We start from the raw sequence: 18,867 nt of genomic DNA on the forward strand, positions 1-18,867 counted from the left end.
CAAGCCAAAGCTGGATCCCCGAACTCCGCACTCCTGAGGCTGCCCCTTCCACCGGGAGACATAGGTGGCTGCAGCAGTCATGCTGGCGTGAATCTGCTGCCCTTCAGTACCAGGCCCTGTGCAAGCTTAGGAAGGAGGAATGCTGTGCTGGGGCGAATGCACCCTCATGCCCCCTGGATGCCAGCTGCCACCGCCAGCTATGCTCACCCTTACAGATGGCCTCAGGGTCTCCCTTCAGAGCCAAGGCCCTGAGTGAGGAGCAGGGAGGTGTGGGTATAAGATGGGGACTAGGGACGGGAGGCCTGGCCTGGGGAGGAGCGGAGAACAGAAGCAATGGGCCATTTATGAGAAGAGGACAGGCACCAGGTGGGTTTCACTTGTGTCATTTCATTGAGTTTTATTTTACAGACAGGAACACTGAGGCTCAGAAGGGTGTGTGGGAGCTCTGCAGTCGCGCTCGTGATGTCATCAGACATGAGGAGTTTTAGCCTCATTATTTTCCTTGGCCTTGGTCCTTCAGCCCTCTCTGGGCCTCTGTGGAGCTATCTGGCGCTGGGCCCACAGAGGTGGCCATGACCCCTGCCTGTCTTTGCAGTCTGATTTGGGGGTAGCAGTTCCCCAACCTAGTTTGCTTACCCCTCTTCTCTGACTCCCACTGATGCTGACTTCTTCTCGAAGAGCAATCGCTCAAAGACTGTCCCCAGGCCAATGGCGGCAACGCCTGAGGGTCTTGGGCAGGCCCATAGGTCTCTTTGGAAAGTTTCTAGAAAACAGCACAGTGCCCAGCTGTTGTTCATTTCTGTTAAGGGTAGGGCAGGAGGAAATGGGCCTAAATTAGGACAGGAGGAAGAACACCAGGAAGATCTTCTAAAGGTTTGCTAACGCTGCAAGGCGCCGCCTCCTTCCTTAGAGATCACTGAGAGCTCTCCCTCAGCCCACTTCAGGAGTTGCCCTGCCCAGGCACAGACCACTGGGTGAACCTGCCTCTCCCCTCACGCACCAGACCAGCAGAGACTACCTACCAATGGCCCACCGCACAGCACCTGAGCGAGAGCATTCCTGCTCCCGCCACACAGAATGCCTGCTCGGCCCTCGACTGTGCCTTTTGCCCTCTGGCCTGGACTACAGATTTTCAAGTGGTGGGCTGGGGTCTGGAGTTGATTGGAGGTGTGATGGGACCACTGGGGCAGACTGCTTTATAAACCAGGACCAAGAAAGTGCTGTATGTGTCCCAGGCATCCATGCAAGCTGGGCTGAGGGTCAAAGGAAGCGTTGGAGGGGCCAGGCAGCTGAGGCAAGCAGAGGTACCCCATCCTGCAGCACGGAAACGTAGGAAGGAGAAGTGGGCGGGGAGTAGCGAAGAGAAACAGCCCTCGGGGGTCTGGGTGGGACCATGGCAGAAGTTAAGATGCAGAAGCAAGGAGCTGGGGGCTGGTCAAGGTAAACATGAAGGGAACCGGTAGGCCAAGGAGCTTCACTGTGTTGTTAGATGACGATACGAACCCAAATGCCCGTGAGGCCAGGAGTGCAAGTGTGATGGGTAAGGGCCACTGCATCTGGGCCTTGACAGGGCGGGTGGAGGCGCTTGGGCTAAGCTGGAGCCACGTGCTTGGCAGGTGACTACCAGAGGGGATGGCCTCAGGGTGGCCTGAGCTTCCGATGTCTTCAAGAAAAGCTGGTACCTAGATTTTTGTGGAATTCCCCTGAGTTTAAAATTTTGGCAATTAATTCAAATGTAGCGAGCGAGCTAAAACCTCTGCAGCTGTGCTCAGCCTGTGGGCTGCCTCTTTCTGACCCTGTCCCCTGGAGTCCTGCTGGGACGGGCCTCTTTGGGCTGGACAGCCCCCTGCAATATTATTCTGATGTCTGCCCACTTTGGCCCAGTCCATAGGATGCGGTGATTGTTTTTCTAATGAGCTAAGAAAAGAAGGACCTTTCACAAAACCTACACTAATAGCACTAGGTAGTGGTGGAGTTCCGTCATTTTGTGGCACTGGTGACCTGCATGGTGGTGTCACTGACCCCCAGGGCCTGGGAGGTTCCCATAGCCCCCAAAGTCTTTTGGGCCCCCAGATTACTTAGTGTCCCAATGTAGTTTTTAAAAAAGTAAATTAAAAATAGGGCAGCCATCATACAGATTTAAGACAAAAAAAATCTGGAACTAATTTCAGAAAGCTCTTCATATCCCTGCGAATTAGCTTCCTCTCTGATGAGTAGTCTTGGCAGGAGGGTTCCATTAGAATCAAACATGATTTATCATTAGGTGACTGTTTTAGGGTCGGGGGTCCTGACAACTGATTTATGGCAAGCAAACCTGGAAGACACAGGGTGAGATGGGACATGCGTGGTGCTGAGGAGGGGGCCTTTGGTCCTGAGTGCTCCTGCAAGAATAATGGCCAGACAGGCTGGAAAGAGTAAAATGCAGTCAAACCAAAGGGCCAAGTCCAGTCCCCGCCCCAGGGGAACGGAGCTGTTGGCCAGTCTTAGCCAGAGCACACTCACTCTGGTCTGACCCATTCTGGCCTGTCAGTGTGTGGGGATGTAAAGCTCCTGTCTTGGTTGGGGGAGTAGAAATAGACCCCAGCTTTAGTCTCCCCGGGGACTCTGGGGCTCTGGTGTGGAAAGAGCAGTTGAGAACAGCTTCCTCTTGCTTTTCTATTCCCAATGGTTCTCAACCTCGGCTGCACCCTGGAGTTACCGAGGAGCTTGTGAATATCCCAAATGCCCAGGCTGATGACACTGGAATCCGTGGGGAGCCCCAGGCATCAAGCACCCCAAGGTGGCTCTAGGCGGCAGCCACGCACGAGAAACCCTGTGAGAGACACAGGCAGAGTGCTGGCTCATGACTGCGCCGCTAAGCTCTCAGGGCACTGCCCAGGCCGATGGCTTCTAGAACATCATACTGATTTTAGCTCTTACAGACAGCCTGGGGGCTTCTTCCAAGGCCTGACTCCACTTTCCACATCAAACTTCCACCTTGAGAGCCAAAATCGCATAGTGGTTAGAAGCACACTTGCACACAAATTCACAATTGCAAAAATGTGGAACCAGCCCAAATGCCCATCAACTAGTGGATAAAGAAACTATGGTGTGTATATATATATGATGGAATACTACTCAGCCATAAAAAGGAATGAGTTAATGGCATTTGCAGCAACCTGGATGGAACTGGAGATGATTATACTAAGTGAAGTCACTCAGGAATGGAAAATCAAACATGGTATGTTCTCACTCATAAGTGGGAGCTAAGCTATGAGGATGCAAAGGCATAAGAATGACACAATGGACTTTGGAGACTTGGGGGGGAAAGGTGGGAAGGGGGTAAGGGATAAAATACTACTAAATTGGGTTCATTGTATACTGCTCGGGTGATGGGTGCACCAAAATCTCACAAATCACCCCTAAAGAACATACTCATGTAACCAAATACCACCTGTTCCCCAATCATCTATGGAAATACAATTTTTTTTAAAAAAAGCATATGGGAGTCAGACTGCCCAAGTTTGAATTTGTGTTTCACCACTTCTCAGCTGTGTGGCCCTAGTCAACTTAACTCTGGCAGCCTCAGCTTCTCACCCAGGAAAATGGGGATGATCCTCCTCCTACTCCACAGAGTTGTAGTCAGCAAAAAGCATGGCCCGTGGACCGCACTTAGAATAACAGTGGCGCATAGAGGGAACTCAACGAACGTTCACTACCTCTGCTACTACAGACCTTGTAAGGCCTCCCCATGTCCATTCTGTGGCACTCCTCCGCCCGCCAGCCTGTTTAGGTGGGCCGCTGCTCCGGTGGGCCTGGCCAGCACTTGGATTTGGTTTCTCCCTGAAGATGCTCACAGAAGGCTCATGTAGCACCTCATGCCACACCTGGAGACCAGGCCCTGCCATGGAGCCATGTTGGGAACAGGCTCCTGGGTGCTACCAACCGGGACCTCAGTTCTAAGACCCCTGATGGTCCACACACTATGGGGGAGGGCATGGAGCTGGACAAGAGGAAGTGGCACCTGAGTCTGTAAGAGCAGTCCAGCCATTCATTCCTCAGGGCACCTGTGATGCGCTGGTTCCGTGCTGGACATTGGGGGATGCTATGGTGAGCCCCACCCTACAGGGAGCTTCCAGTCTAGTGGAGGGGGACAGATGAATCCCATCAACACACGTGAAATTACCAGTGCTGAGTTTTGAAGATGTGAGGAGGGTAAAATAGGAAATTAGTCACCAAACTCTAGATTACTTGAAGGAGTTAATTTTTTTAGAACAAACAATAGGAAGTAGCTTTTTCATCCAGTGTATTTTATACTTATAGGGCTTATCAGTCTACAGGGTTACAATAATAGAGATAAATTTAGATAAACTCGGAGATGACAACCCGATAATGGGTTATTAGTGATGCACTAACGACCACCCTGGCCTTTGGAAGCAGCTGATAACAGGGCAGCGGCTACCGCTCTGTACTCCACACCATCAGCCCACACCAGGGTTTGCTGCCATTCAGGGCATGTCACCCTCTAGAGGGACACAGTCAGTCAGATTAGAGGGGTCGGGGGTGGATGGGCAGGGGACCTGAAACCCTGCCACACCAGGAAAAGCTGCAGAAGCCAGAGGGACATAGCCTTCAACTTTGTAAAGGGCTACTGTGCTTTGGGGGTCCCAGAGTTTGAAACCATGGATGGAAGCCATAAGGAAATGAATTAACGGGACAGCATCGGTCTGGTCTAGCCTCGTGGAAAGTCCTGCCTTAGGAAGAGGTGAGCCCCTCGCTCCTGGAGTGACTGGCAGGATGATTTCCAGCGGAACCCCGGGGAGGGCATTTGAGCCTTAGTTGCTGGGACTGACCAGCAATTTCCTCAGATCCTGGTAATTTGCTCTTTTCTTCTTTCTTTCCCTCGCTCCCTCCCTCCTTCCCTCCCTCCCTTCCTTCCTTCTTTCCTTCCTTCCTTCTTTCTCTTTCTTTCTTCTTCTTTCTTTTCTTTTCTCTGTTCTTTTCTTTTCTTTCTTTTTTGATTTTTGATCCTTAGGAGAAAATAGTGTCCTGGGGAAATGGGATGTCAAAAAGGTAACTTTGGCTGGAGGGGCAGGAGGGTAGAAAAACTGCTAAGTTCAAAAGGAAAGAGCAACCCAGGAGTGGCAGGTGAGGGACCCTGGTTACTGAGGGGGCAGAAGGCAGGGGCTGAGGCTCCTGCATGGTGGAGGAGAGGCACTGTGGCAGGGCACGGAGGGATATGTGGAAGGGTCACATGGAAGGGACACGAACCTAACGTTTCTGAGATGGCTCTGTAAAAAAGGAATAATAGGAAGATTGGAAGATTTGAAACAAAGTAGCAAAATAAAAAAATAAGTGGGTACCAGGCTATGTGCTAAGTATGTTATTCCATTTAACCAGCCCTCAATCCAACAGAGCAGAAGCTATTATTATCCCCATTAAACAGTGAAGAAGCGAGGCTTGGGGGAACTGTGTCACACCCCAGGGCCCCATGGCTGGGTAAGGGGTCCAGCGGCTTTAAGCCAGGCAGGTGGGCCCCAAAGTCCATACCCTCAGCCATCTTCATCCTACTTCATCACAGGGTGGGGGAAGATACAAGTGATGAAGGCGCTGTGGGACCTGCAAGATGCTGTTTATGCATCTCACTGGCCCTGAGGGCTGCTGAACCTAAGAGTTGGAGAAGACTTTCTCCACTGGCAGCTCAGGCTGCAGCTGAAGGACCAGGATAGACAAAAGGAATGTGGTTCCCCAGGAGGAAGGGGGAGCTCCAATCCACTTCTCTGTGTAAACTGATCAACTGCTAAACTAATAAAAATATTGAAGGAATCCCTGAGTTTGGATTCTGCAAACTAGGATGAACTGTGGTAGAGTCAAAAGAAACGGCTCTGGAGAAAATGGCTTTCTTTGAAATTCGTTTATGACAACTAGAAAAAAAAATGTGTGTGGAGTGGGTGGCTCCTGGAGAGGATCCAGAGGACAGTACACTGAATGATGACGAGATCCCAGAAAGTTCTGTACGTTGTTTGAAAATCTAGACTAAGCAGGTGAGAAAAATGTACAAAATACGTGGAGATCTCTTGGGTTGATGTCTTTCTGCTCGCCAGTTTATTCACCTGCAGGCATCTCAGCTTAGCAGCCCCTGCATCCTGATGACAGAGGGTAAGAGACACAGCAAGAAGACTGGAGTTCTGTGTTTGCTGTGTGACCCTGAGAAAAACACTTAACCTCTCTGAGCCTCTGTTTTCTCGACTCTAGAAGGGAATCTTTATAACAGATACCCTACCTACTTCACAGATTAGGGAGAACATATGACAACAAATAATAGTTTTTCGTATGCTTTTATGTTTCTATGTTTTCCTTATGTCACGGATGGCATCGATCCCAGAGAGAGCACATGGAAGGTTCACGGCTGAGATTTCCTGAGGCACCAAAATAGGGAGCCGAGGTTGGGGGTGGGGCAGGGCAGTAAGATGCCGAAGATCGGAGGGTGCGTACCAAGATGATTTAGTTTAAATGTTGATATCGGTCAAGTATGTGCCATAAGCAATGACGTAATCAGTTTGGATCAGAAATGACATAAAACGTGGAAATTTGAGAAGACTATGAAGTGATAAGGAAATAGTATACAAGTAATATAATTATGTAAAATAAAACAAGTAGATGTGGATCCCAGAATGTGTATTACAACGTGGGACCGGGAAAATGGATGCTAGAAAGAGTGGTGGAAGGAAACCAGAAAACGCAGGCTTGGGAGTTGTGGGACCTAAGTTTTATTTCGAGCTTGGCCACAAATGAGCAAAAATTGACCTGGAAAGGCTCTTAAAGGATCTGATACATTTCCTCATTTGTAAAGTAGATTTTAAAAAACCTCCTCATTCATTTTCCTGAACCGTGACCCTCTAACCCAGTGTTTTTCAACATGTGGGCTGTGATCCTTTAGGAGACCATGAATTCAATCCATGAATTCAATTTCGGGGGTTAAGAGTGGCATTTAAAGAAATGAAATTGACTAGAACAGGATGTTGAGCAGATTGTACATAGAAGGTGACATGTTTCATAAAACTTTTTGCTCCATTTACAAGGGGTGTGTGTTCTGGGTTGAATTATAAATTATATTTCTTATGATGAGGTTGTAGTCCAAAAAATCTGAAAAACAGGGCTGTAATACCCCAGTGCTGTCAAGAAAGCCCAGGCGTACTGCCTGCCTCAGTTTCCCCCTTTGCACTGGCACCTCTCTGGTCTGATCTCTTTGACTCTGTTAGTGTTCCTAGGACAGCCAGCCTTCCCCACAGTCTAAAGATATCAAGGTCTCTGCAGTAAGTGCCTTTCCCCATAAAACAGCCTCCCTTTGCCCTGACAGAGAAGAGCCAGTAGAGAGAGGTTAAGCTGCTTATGAAGTACAGAGTTGCCTGGTTTATCAAATAAAAATATTAATATAACCATTCAGTTAAATGTGAATTTCAGATATACAATGACTAACTTTTTAGTATGAGTATGTCCCAAATATTGCACCAGATACACTAAAAAATTATTTACAGTTTATCTGAAATTCAAATTTAACTGGACACCTGCATTTTATCTAACAACCCTAGGCAACTCATAAGCAAATAACAAACAAGAGGGAAAGTTTCAGAAGATTAAGACTTTTTACTGCTTCAAACTACAAAATTTTGTGTTTTAATATGATCATAAATTAACAACTGTATTGTATTATGCAAATTTATGTTAAGTTATTCATTATCTGTCATCATGCTCCAATAAAAATTGTATATATGACATTTAGGGAAAAAAATGACATCTTTCTGATAAGAGTTTTCTCTGCATTTTGGTGGCACTGACACCTTTGGCTCGCCTGGATGCTGCAGCCACAAACCTTCAGGGCCAGGTCCTTTGTGAGCGACTCATTGAATTACTTATGGCCTGTCTGGAATCCTCAAGAACAATCCCAGCGAGGGGCCAGTGGTTGCTTTCCCTCCATTTTAATGCCTAAGAAACACAGCTTGGTACCGAAATAACAGGGAAGACTGTCTCTGCCTTTCAGCTAGAGGTTGGCGGCCTCCAACCAATCAACCCTGTGCAATAGGAAGGTGAGCTTAACCAGACAAGCAAGGGGAATGCATTGTATTTTGAATCTCTGTGCCGTCCATGTCTTGGTAATCACACACAAGGGAGAAAAAACCATTCTGCCTCACTTTTCCACAGCACAGCTAATGTCCACCAGTCAGCTAGTTTAATATTCAGAACATCCTGGCCGGGCACGGTGGCTCATGCCTGTAATCCCAGCACTCTGAGAGGCCGAGGCAGCTGGGTCACCTGAGGTCAGGAGTTCAAGACCAGCCTGGCTAACATGGTGAAACTCAGTCTCTACTAAAAATACAAAAATTAGCCGGGCATGGGGCATGGTGGTGCATGCCTGTAATCCCAGCTACTCAGGAGGCTGAGGCAGGAGAATCACTTGAACCCAGGAGGCGGGGGTTGCAGTGAGCCGAGATTGTGCCACTGCACTCCAGCCTGGGTGACAGAGCAAGACTGTGTCTCAAAAATAACAAAAACAAAAACAAAATAACAACGAGAAGCCATCCGTAGATACGCGCTTTCAGCCTATCTTCAAGCTGCTTTGCTTAGTTGTTGTTGTTGTTTTTACTGACGATTATCACTGTCTTGAAGGGATAAAAATACACTACCAGTATTTTTGGTTTCATTTTTATAATTTTTTTTTTTTTTAACCATGGAATACTGCTTGTGGAAGAAATGCCCGTGTCTGTTCTGGGAGGGGTAAAATGTTGCTGAAGGCACATGACAGCTTCCACTGTGGTGCAGACAGTGAAGCCTAGAGGCGGACTGGAAGACAGGTGGCCTTAAGGAGTCTTTGAAGAATGCCAGGCCAGGATCAGGAGACAGGCTGGCTGCAGAAATGATGCGGGTTGGGGGGTAAGAGGGGTGGGGAAGGCAGGTGAGGCCCCGACAGGTAAGAGGGACTCTGTTTATCTCGAACAGAAAATAGAGACATTGATGAAAGACTCCAAGGAGAGGATGCGGAGGAAATGAGGGGAGGAAGTGGAGGAGAGATGATATGAAACTCCTCCTTAAGGTTGCTGACTCCCAACTTTCTGAAAATGACTAAGGAAGAGAAATTCCAAGAGAGAGAAACCTGTTTCTTTCTTGGTCTCTGGTTCTCCCACCTGAGGAGAGGGGCCTCTGATGACCAGACATGGACAACAGGGAGGTGCTGGTTTTTGGAAATGTGTAGCCAAGATGGGGCACCAGCAGGGATGGATTACACCCACGGGCCACCTCTCATTTCAGACGATTTGCATTGATTCGCAACTCATCAGAAAAACCTGCCTTGCATCTCCAAGGGCTTTGAAATGTGATACGGGAAATAAGATGTGGAGGTGTGGGTGATGTTTCATCCCTTCTTCTAGTTGTAGGCCGTAACTTTAGAAAAGAAAAGCGCATATGGAAATTGAACAGGACGCCATTTAGATGCCCGCAATGAGCAGGACTTGTTTTGCTAAATTATGGCTCGTATCAGCAGAAATCTCATGGAGTCTGAGGACCCGCACATGCCTTATTAAGTGGTCTTTAAGCTAAATTTTGAGGGCAGTGAGAAAAATGCTACTAGGTACAGCAATAAATCAATAAATGACAGGTTTGACATATGAATTATTCCCAAGGGAAGAAACCCAGAGGACAGAATGAATAGAGAAATTCCTGATATGTGGATTTTACATGGGGGGAAAAAAAAAACCCAATGTTACATGCAAATACTGATAGAGTTTTATTTTAAGGCACCCAAGGGCAGACAAGGAAAATGTAAACTTGTCAAATGTTACATAAAAAAACCCAAAAAACACAACAATATACTTCTTAGCTGAGGGTTTTTTCTTTCTTTTGCTATTTATTTATTTATTATTATTGAGATGGAATCTTGCTCTCTTGCCCAGACTGGAGTGCAGTGGTGTGATCTCGGCTCACTGCAACCTCCGCCTCCCGGGTTCAAGCAATTCTCCTGTCTCAGCCTCCCGAGTAGCTGGGATTACAGGCACCTGCCACCACGCCCAGCTAATTTTTGTATTTTTAGTAGAGGGGGGTTTCACTGTATTGGTCAGGCTGGTCTCAAACTCCTGACCTCAGGTGATCCACCCACCTCGGCCTCCCAAAGTGCTGGGATTACAGGCATGAGGCATCGAGCCCTGCAGTCTTTTGCTATTTATTTTTGTGGTGCCTGATCTATTTATTGGTTATTGAAGCAATTTTTTTTTGTTTTTTTATGGTAAAGATGGACACATCTTAACTTATTAGTGTTTCTTTGTTGCTTAAAGCTGAAGTTAAAAATGCCACTTATTCTGCTGTAATGTCGTTAGGGATTTAGTGAAGCAGACAGAGAGGGGGCACCCCAGAGAGGAGAAAGAAATGACTTTGGGAACTTCTCATCACCCTGACAGAGACCTGGCTCCCATGGTGGTAAGAAAATAGAATTCCTAATGGTATGTCAGTGTGTGCCATTCCACTTTAGATAAGCACCTGCTCCTAGAACAATCTACCTCGGACCTTGCAGTCATTCCCAAGATAACTCCCAGGAACTCTGGAGCCAGAGGATCGAATTCAAATCCAGCCTGTGTTTCTGCCTCTACCTTGAAGTCACTTACTCTCTGAGTTTCAATTTCACTTTAGCCTTTTTTTTTTTTTTTTTTTTTTTGAGACAAGGCTATTGTTTTGTTGCCCGTGCTAGAGCACAGTAGCACCATCATAGCTCTCTGCAGCCTCCAACTCTCGGCCTCAGGTGATCCTCCCATCTCAGCCTCCTGAGTAGCTGGGAGTACGAGCACACACCACCAGGCTCAGCTAATTTTTTGATTTTTTTTTTTTTTTTTGTAGAGACAGGGGTCTCATTATGTTGCCCAAGTTGGTATTGAACTCCCTGCCTCAAGTGATCCTTGCACTTTGGCCTCCCAAAGTGCTGAGACTGCAGGTGTGACCCACTGCGCAGGCTGCTTTAATCTTTAAAATGGGGGAAAATATCTAATTGGTGTTAGAATTTCCTGGAATAGCACCAAGAGCACCAAGAACAGAGCACGTGTTCGATGAATGGTAATTCTTCTTATTATTCTTTCTTTCTTTTTTCTTTTCTTTTTTTTTTTTTTTTTGAGACAGAGTCTCACTCTGTCACCCAGGCTGGGGTGCAGTGGTGTGATCTCATCTAACTGCATCCTCTGCCTCCTGGATTCAAGCAATTCTCCTGCCTCAGCCTCCCGAGTAGCTGGAATTACAGGCGTGCGCCACCACGCCCCGGCTAATTTTTGTATTTTTAGTAGAGACAGGGTTTCACCATGTTGACCAGGCTGATCTCGAACTCCTGGGCTCAAACGATCCACCTGAACTCTGCCTCCTAAAGTGCTGGGATTATAGACATGAGCCACTGTGCCTGGCCTCTTACTATTTCTATCATAATTATTATCGATATTATTTGATATTGAAAACTTGACCCCACGGGATCACTGCTTGAGAAAAACAGGTTGGAAATGAGCTGTTTCTGCAGCAGGCCTTAACACGGCCAACACAGACACCACGGAGGAACAGCTGACCACAAGCTGCAGACTGAGCACTGGGAGGCGGAAAGTACCCCCAACATTGTTAAGTGACCCACAGCGAATCAAGCCCAGAAACACCACCAGTGAATGGGCCGTGTGTTATGGAACTTGAGATCCTTTCATCAGACGCTTCTAGGAGACTTTTAATTTATCCAATATTTTTGGTTAACAGGGCCTATTTCTTTATAGAGCTAGGTCAGATTTATTTAACACATAAAAATTATTATGAATAATTATGGCACTCCATAAATGTTTACTGTTATACGATGGTGGTGGTGGTGGTGATACCCATCATTAGCATCTTTCAGGTCTATAAATCTTTAATTTGCAGCCAGGCTGGGGAATCATCAAATGAGATTTTCAGAGAAAGGGAAAAGATGGAGGTCGTGGTAGGGGGAGAGACTCTGCACCCCACACCACCCCACCCCACCCCTGGCAGCCAGAGGCATTTTCTCTTAATTCTGAGATAAGGTGTGGGCCTGTGATGGAGCGTCCCTAGTCAGTTGCCTTGTCTATAACATGGAGAAGTAGCCCCTCACCCTCTGATATGGTTTGGCTGTGTCCCCACCCAAATCTCATCTTGAATTTTAACTCCCACAATTCCCATGTGTTGTGGGAGGAAACTGGTAAGCGGTAGTTGAATCATGGGGGCAAGTCTTTCCCGTGCTATTCTCGTGATGGTGAATAAGTCTCACGAGATCTGATGGTTTTAAAAAAGGGAGTTTCCCTGCACAAGCTGTCTCTTTGCCTGCCGCCATCCACGTAAGATGTGACTTGCTCCTCTTTGCCTTCCGCCATGATTGTGAGGCCTCCCCAACCATGTGGAACTGTAAGTCCATTAAATCTCTTTCTTTTGTAAATTGCCCAGTCTCAGGTGTGTCTTTATCAGCAGCATGAAACTGACTAATACACCCTCCTAGAGTCAATGTACAGACCAGATGACCTCTTGGGTTTGGGTCTGGTATGATTCTGAGATGATTTCAAACAGGCTTGTCTGCTGAATGTTATCAGAGCAGTCATCTCATGGGGCTTGCCAGGGATTTGGGGTTTGTTTGTTTGTTTCTTTTGTATGTTTGTTTTGTTTTTGGCTCTCTGGTTGGGCTGGATCTGACCACAGCATGATCACGGAAAACCCACAACTTCCTGATAATCTGATGAGGGGCTTTTCTGAAAAGCAAACAGCAGCTCCAGTAAGGATGCAGAGTGTTTTAAAGTCAGTCCTGCCATTGATAATGCAACCCAATGTCACTATGCACATTTGCATCTGTGCCTCATGGGATTCTGGCAACCGTTCTTCCTCCTGGCTGCATCTTAGAATCTGCTGGGGCTTTTAAGAAGCCCAGGCCTTACTCCAGACCCACTAAATCAGAATCTCCAGGGGTGGAACCCAAGCAACTACAGTTTGTAAAAGTTCTTGAGGACATGAAAATACCCCTGGCTGCTCTTGGGCTTTGATTGGCATACGGCCTTTGGTCTGACTGGCGGCATGCATAGGAGAAGGCATATACAGGCATTTAAGCTGTTTTAGACTCTTTTGCTGTCTGAAGTCAGATTCTACCTATAGGAAAGTTGGCATCTATTTTATCACCCTGAGTTGATTCCCCGTTCAAACCAAGGACTGGCTTGCTTCTGTCAGAGAATCTGGGAATTTGGTGAGGGTGGCTGATCTGGTCTCCTTCCAGCTGGGAGTGCAGGGAGCGCCTCCCCAATCTTAGGATCTCAGGATGCAGGGCTGTCCCCCTGCTCCCAACCATTTCCCAGGGACTTTTCTCAATGGAGATGAATATGGCACTGGGTAGCAGTGAAGGGCTGGCTGGCGACAGCATCAAGCCTGGCCCCTGACAGAGGCCCCAGAGTGGGAGCAGAGTGACTCCTCTATGCAGAGGTAGCTCTGGCAATGAGCAGAGGGGAGGCCGGGGGCAATCAGGCTGCCCGCCAATGTCAGGTGGATGTTGAATGTTCCCTAACAAGGAACACAATGAAAACGAACTACGAGGAAATACAATTCGTGGAAAATCCCGGATGGGTGGAACCCCAGGAGAAAGCCTGGAATGGCTGAAACACTTTCTACAAGGAAGGAGACAAGATCACTTACAAATGGAAGTGAGAAAGGCACCAAGCAGGGTGACTGCTGTGGTAGAAAGCAACCCTGGAGGTGATGTCTCTGTTTCAAGAATGTTCTTCCCTATGTGGGTTAAGCGTCAGGGAGGTAGGGACGTCAGGGGAGAAGCTGCCCATGCACTCTTCATCTTGTGCCACATGGGCCACGAAGAAAGACGATTCACAAACTCAGAGGATGGACCGTGAAAAAGACATGGCAAGAGGGAGAAAAAGCCCTAGCAAACCAAGGACCTTCCAGGGAAACTTATTTTCCTCAGGGCTCAGAGCCTGGACGACAGGTCACAGATGATGACTGCACAGGTGACCAATGAGGGTGCGGGCACTGTGGCGAAGACAGGGCTGCCCTGTCCTGGATGACAGGCGTTTTCTCAGTGCTGTGAAGGTGCAGTGCAGGCACAGCTTCAAGCCTCCCTCCCCAGCAGGCAGCCCTGAAATCCCCTTTATAGAAATGCCAGCGCCACCATTGACCCACGTGGTCAGGCAAGAACAGCAGAGTGCTGAGGAATGACATCAGAACCACAGAATCCAGGAATATTAGAGACAAGGTTGAAAAGAACACAGACTAAGCAGTCGGAAGACGTGAGTGCCAATCCGACTTAGGCCCCGTCCTAGGGTATTTCCTTATGTTCTCAAGTTATTTAGCATGGTTAGTCTTTCGTTTCAACTTGGCTAGGCTATAGTGTGCAGTTATTTAATAAAACATGAATCCCAGAGTTGCTGGGAAGGTCTTCTGTAGACATGGTTAACACTTAAAATCAGCTGACTTTAAGGAGATTACCCTCAATAATATGGGCATGCCTCATCCAATCGATTGAAGGCTGTAAGAGCAAAAACTGTGGTTTTCCGGTGAAGAAAGAATTCTGTGTCTAGACTGTTGCATTGACTCCTGCCTGGGGATCCAAACTGCCAGCCTGCCCTGCAGACTTCACACTTGCCAAACTCCATAAATTACATGAGCCAATTCCTGAAAATGAATGTCATTCTCTCTCTGTCCTATTGGTTTGGTTCCTCTGGAGATCCCTGACTAATCCAGCCTCTCTTTCCCCACTGATGAAATGGGGATGGTGATAACTATCACTTCACACAGGCTTTGTGAGGATCAAGTTAACATTTGTTTAGTTTAGGATCTGGTGTAGAAACATTCATTTATCATCATCATAATCAACAATAGTAGAGAAGAGGTCTAGTCCAATCTTTTTCTTTTACAGATAAGGAAATTGAGTCACAGAGAGGGGAATGAGAGTAGCTACATGTACATAATGCTGGCGCTGTTCAAACATTGCATGTGTATTCTTTCTTTTTTTTTTTTTGAGATAGTGTCTTGCTCTGTCACCCAGCTGGAGTGCAGTGGCACCATCTCAGCTCACTGCAAGCTCTGCCTCCCAGGTTCATGCCATTCTCCTGCCTCAGCCTCCCAAGTAGCTGGGACTACAGGTGTCCGCCACCACGCCTGGCTAATTTTTTGTATTTTTAGTAGAGACAGGGTTTCACCATGTTAGGCAGAATGGTCTCAATCTCCTGACCTCATGATCTGCCCGCCTCGGCCTCCCAAAGTGCTGGGATTACAGGCGTGAGCCACCGCGCCCAGCCAAGCGTGTATTCTTAACTCATTTAATCTTGGTGACAACCTTATGAGCTACATAATGTTACTATTCCCATTTTACAGACGGAAAAACTAAGGAAGGGATTATGTCAGTGATTCACGTCACGTTGCCAGTGGGTGTCAGCTCAAGGCCCCCGTGGGCTCTCATGGCGGGGGTGATGCTAGCACCCAGGTCTCGGGGTTCCCTGGCAGGATCTTTCCACTTTCTCGCTCGGTGGGAGGCACGCTCTTTGGTCGGAGAGAAATCTAGGTTGGCCAGGTGTGAGGGAGCCATCCCTCAGCACAAGCTTCTTTCTCTGGTGCCAGCTGAGTGTCCCAGAGAGAGGCAGTGCCTGCCTCTGGTGAGGGGTGAGAACTGCCTTAAGAAGTGGGACCGCAAAAACAGTGACTAATTGGGCGCCAGGATATCTAGCTGTGCCATTTTCGTGAAAAAGTTGATTCATTTTAAGGAATCACCCTCCCTCCAGACCTCCCTCTTTCTCAGCCACTTAAACTGGTTACTCACCCAGTTGAAGTTCTTGCCTATAGCTAGGGAGGTGAGGAGTTTATCCCCTTCCTTCCAGTCTTAAATTACTAATTAAAATGGCTTGGATACTAAGCCCCTTGCAAAAAGAGCCTGGGTGGCTTTCTAAAGCTTCTTGTTCATAACCAGAGGGAAGCTGATTCTCTTCTCATCTTTATAATAAGGATTCTTTTGCAGGGTATCTGTTTTATGCTCCCTACAGCTCTGGCCCCTGTTTGGTCCCAGCAGGGGGAGGCCAGTGGAGTTTAATTACATTCCTCCTATAGGGAACATTCAAGGAATGAGGCTTTGAAAAACAACTTGTGCGACCAAAAGAAAAAAAAAATCAAATTAAGTGAGTGAGAAACAGGAATTGCCTTTTGTGTCCTAGAGACCCAATCTAAATATTTAAATTTTAAAGACAGATTTCTAAATGCTTAACTTTATCAACCTTCCGCATTGCAATTCACAGGGGGAGTCAAACATCCCTTCTGATCTGGAATATTCATATGCCTGGACTAACAGAGTCTGGTAGCTGAGATTTTCACACATGCCATATTCAGTTATAAAACATAACCTAAAAAAAAAAAAAAAAAAAGAAAGCTCACCAAACAAAACCTAACGCTGTCCACAGTCCTGGGGCAAAACAGACTTTCCAGAAAACCTAGGGTGAAAGGAGTGCCTGGGCATAAGCACACATTTTGGAAAGGTCCCTTATTCTAGACTGATTTTGCAATTGTCTTTCCTCTCTCGGCTCTGAGATGCCCAGTGATTGGCTATTAGTGGAGTGTGGAAGTAGCCCCAGGCAGAAGCTATTAATTTGCTGATTTAGTAGGTGCTCAAATACCATGAGCTGAAGGAGGGGGTGGACCATAGCAGCGGCAGGGCACATAGGTAGTAAGTTTCTTGTTGTCAGCAGCATTCAAGCCCAACCTCATGATCTTTCAGATATCTGTCCTGGATGGGAAGCTGCCCTAGATGTCCCCAGAGGGCCCCTCGGAGGCCAAGGGCTGAGGCTCCCTCCTTTTCTTGGCATGATATATTCTGGGCAATTGCACTGCAATTGTAGGACTATAGAGGCTCCAAGTGTTGCCTTCAACCTACCTCCATCTCCCCCCACAGTGCCTTCTCTCCTTGACTCCACCGACCCCTTTCTCGCTGGGCACAGTAACCCACAAGCTTTATCTACTGTGACTCTCTGCTCGTCCCCCCTCAAATCTGTGCTTGGAGTTAGTCTCTAGAAAAGAAAGAGTGAACAAACTTTTCTCAACCCCTATTTCTCACATGCCAGGCAGTGTGCTCGGCCCTAGGACCTACCAAGGTCCCCAGCAGATGAGGCTTCCTGGTCGTGCGGCTTACATCCTAGCTGGGACTTGATGATATTCCCCTCCCAAGACAAGTGATGTGTTAATAACGGATCATGTGTCAAAACAAAGCCAGGGCCTCCCAGTGGAAAATTTTAAGCCCAGTGATGAGAAAGTTTTTTGGGGGACAGGAAGTCTTTAAATTCCCACCAGATGACACCATTTTGAAGCTTCCACTCCACTGGTGTCAAAGTGACTTTGGTCAACAGAGTCTGGGGAAGTTAAAAAAAAGTATGTTTGTTCTTTTATTTCAAGAGCTAATTGTTGGGAATCAAACCCATTCTTTTGATGTTTTAAGAGCCCATAATGTGCTCAACAGTTAAATAAATGAGCCATTCAGTTGCAAATCTAGCTCCACGCCAAGCGGATGCACAGAAGGTTGAGCTTCACCTGTGGAGCTGACTTTCCCAAGTTTATTTTTCATTTTTGCTTTTCTGGATGGATGTGAACCAACCCCACGAGCTTATTTGCTTAGCAAAGCTTGGCCCCTCTAGAGGCCCAGCTATTGAATATGAAAGACTCTGATTCGCTACATGAAAGACACAACATACGTGCCGATTGGTGCGGCCCATTCCCGGGAGAGACTTCTCTTTGCAGGTGCCCCGCCCTCTGCTCTGCAGGGACTCAGTGGGAGGGGCACTTGGGGCATTAATTGCTAAAAATTCAAAGTTCTGGAGTGCTGCACTTGATTAAGCTAGGCAGCCCAGATAAAACACTTGCAAGTCCGTCCTGCTCTCCACCCTACCTCCCCCGTGCCATCGTGCCACCCCCATTGCAGGCATGTGGGTCTTGGCTGCTGCATGCACTTACAGGCTTCAGGGATGACCAGGGGCTCCCAGGGGGGCAGTGGGTCAGGAGGTGGAGCAGAAGCAGGGAAGATTCTGGGCCTCTCTGGACCTGGGAATAGAGTCAGAACAAGAATAAGGGGAGAAAGAGGGGAAGGAGACTAAATAGTGCTGTGAACAATGAAGAGAGGAAAGGGGAAAGAAAACAGAGAAATGGGGCGGGATGAGAGGCAGAAGGAGGAGAGAGCGGGAGGGAGAGGCGCAGCAGGTCTCTAAGCTCCTGGCTGCCACCGCTGAGGCTCCTGGGAGCAGCTTCCCAAGCAGAGTGGATCAGTTTCCCTACGGGTTACTGTGGGCATGGGCTTTGAGTATCTCCAGGGAATGTGGAGGAGTCCGGAGTCCTGAGTAGTGGCAGAGGAAGGTCTTGGCACCCATTCGCGGCCCAGATGACTCCTGGGAGGCACAGCCTGCCTCCCCACACGTATCCCCAGGATAAGAATGGGCAGATGGCCCGAATCTCTAAGATAATTTTGTGTGCATAATAATGAAATGGATAGCTAAGATCCAAGGCCCTGCCACCTGATCCAGATTGACTGGTCACCCTGCTTTGGGAACTCCTGAGTTGTCCACTGATGGGGCACAGAAGTCCCTAGTATCCTGTGTCTTGGGAGTTGGTGCGTTGGTAGCAGTGACCACAAATCTTAACTTCCAAGATAGAGTCCTAGCTACACACCCAGAGAGGCCCCTCTTCCCAGCCCGTGCTACTTTTCCTCCCTTTGCCTGATATTAGTACCCTGATATTAGTGGTTGGGATGCTACTTCCCAGGGCCAGATGCTTCCAGAAAGGACAGGAGGTGGGTACCTAGGATACGTTTCCAAGGCCCCCTGCTGAAGCTCCTATTCCTCTAGTGAAAATCGC

At 47.7% G+C, this 18,867-nt stretch overlaps 1 protein-coding gene across 2 annotated transcripts in view; it reads right to left on the minus strand.

Annotated features, from left to right (window-relative positions):
* Nucleotides 1-18,867, minus strand: part of TBXAS1 (thromboxane A synthase 1) — a 194,142-nt gene that overhangs the window by 32,111 nt on the left and 143,164 nt on the right. The window contains exon 10 of one of the 2 annotated variants that reach the window (XM_030932329.1): nucleotides 17,974-18,060. The exons of the other annotated variant lie outside the window; for it this stretch is intronic. Within the exon in view, the coding sequence (XP_030788189.1) occupies nucleotides 17,974-18,060 (87 nt within the window). The remainder of the gene's footprint in view (nucleotides 1-17,973; nucleotides 18,061-18,867) is intronic. 2 annotated transcript variants of the gene reach the window in all.

This window comes from Rhinopithecus roxellana, chromosome 6 (assembly GCF_007565055.1).
Source record: "Rhinopithecus roxellana isolate Shanxi Qingling chromosome 6, ASM756505v1, whole genome shotgun sequence".
NCBI lineage: Eukaryota > Metazoa > Chordata > Mammalia > Primates > Cercopithecidae > Rhinopithecus > Rhinopithecus roxellana.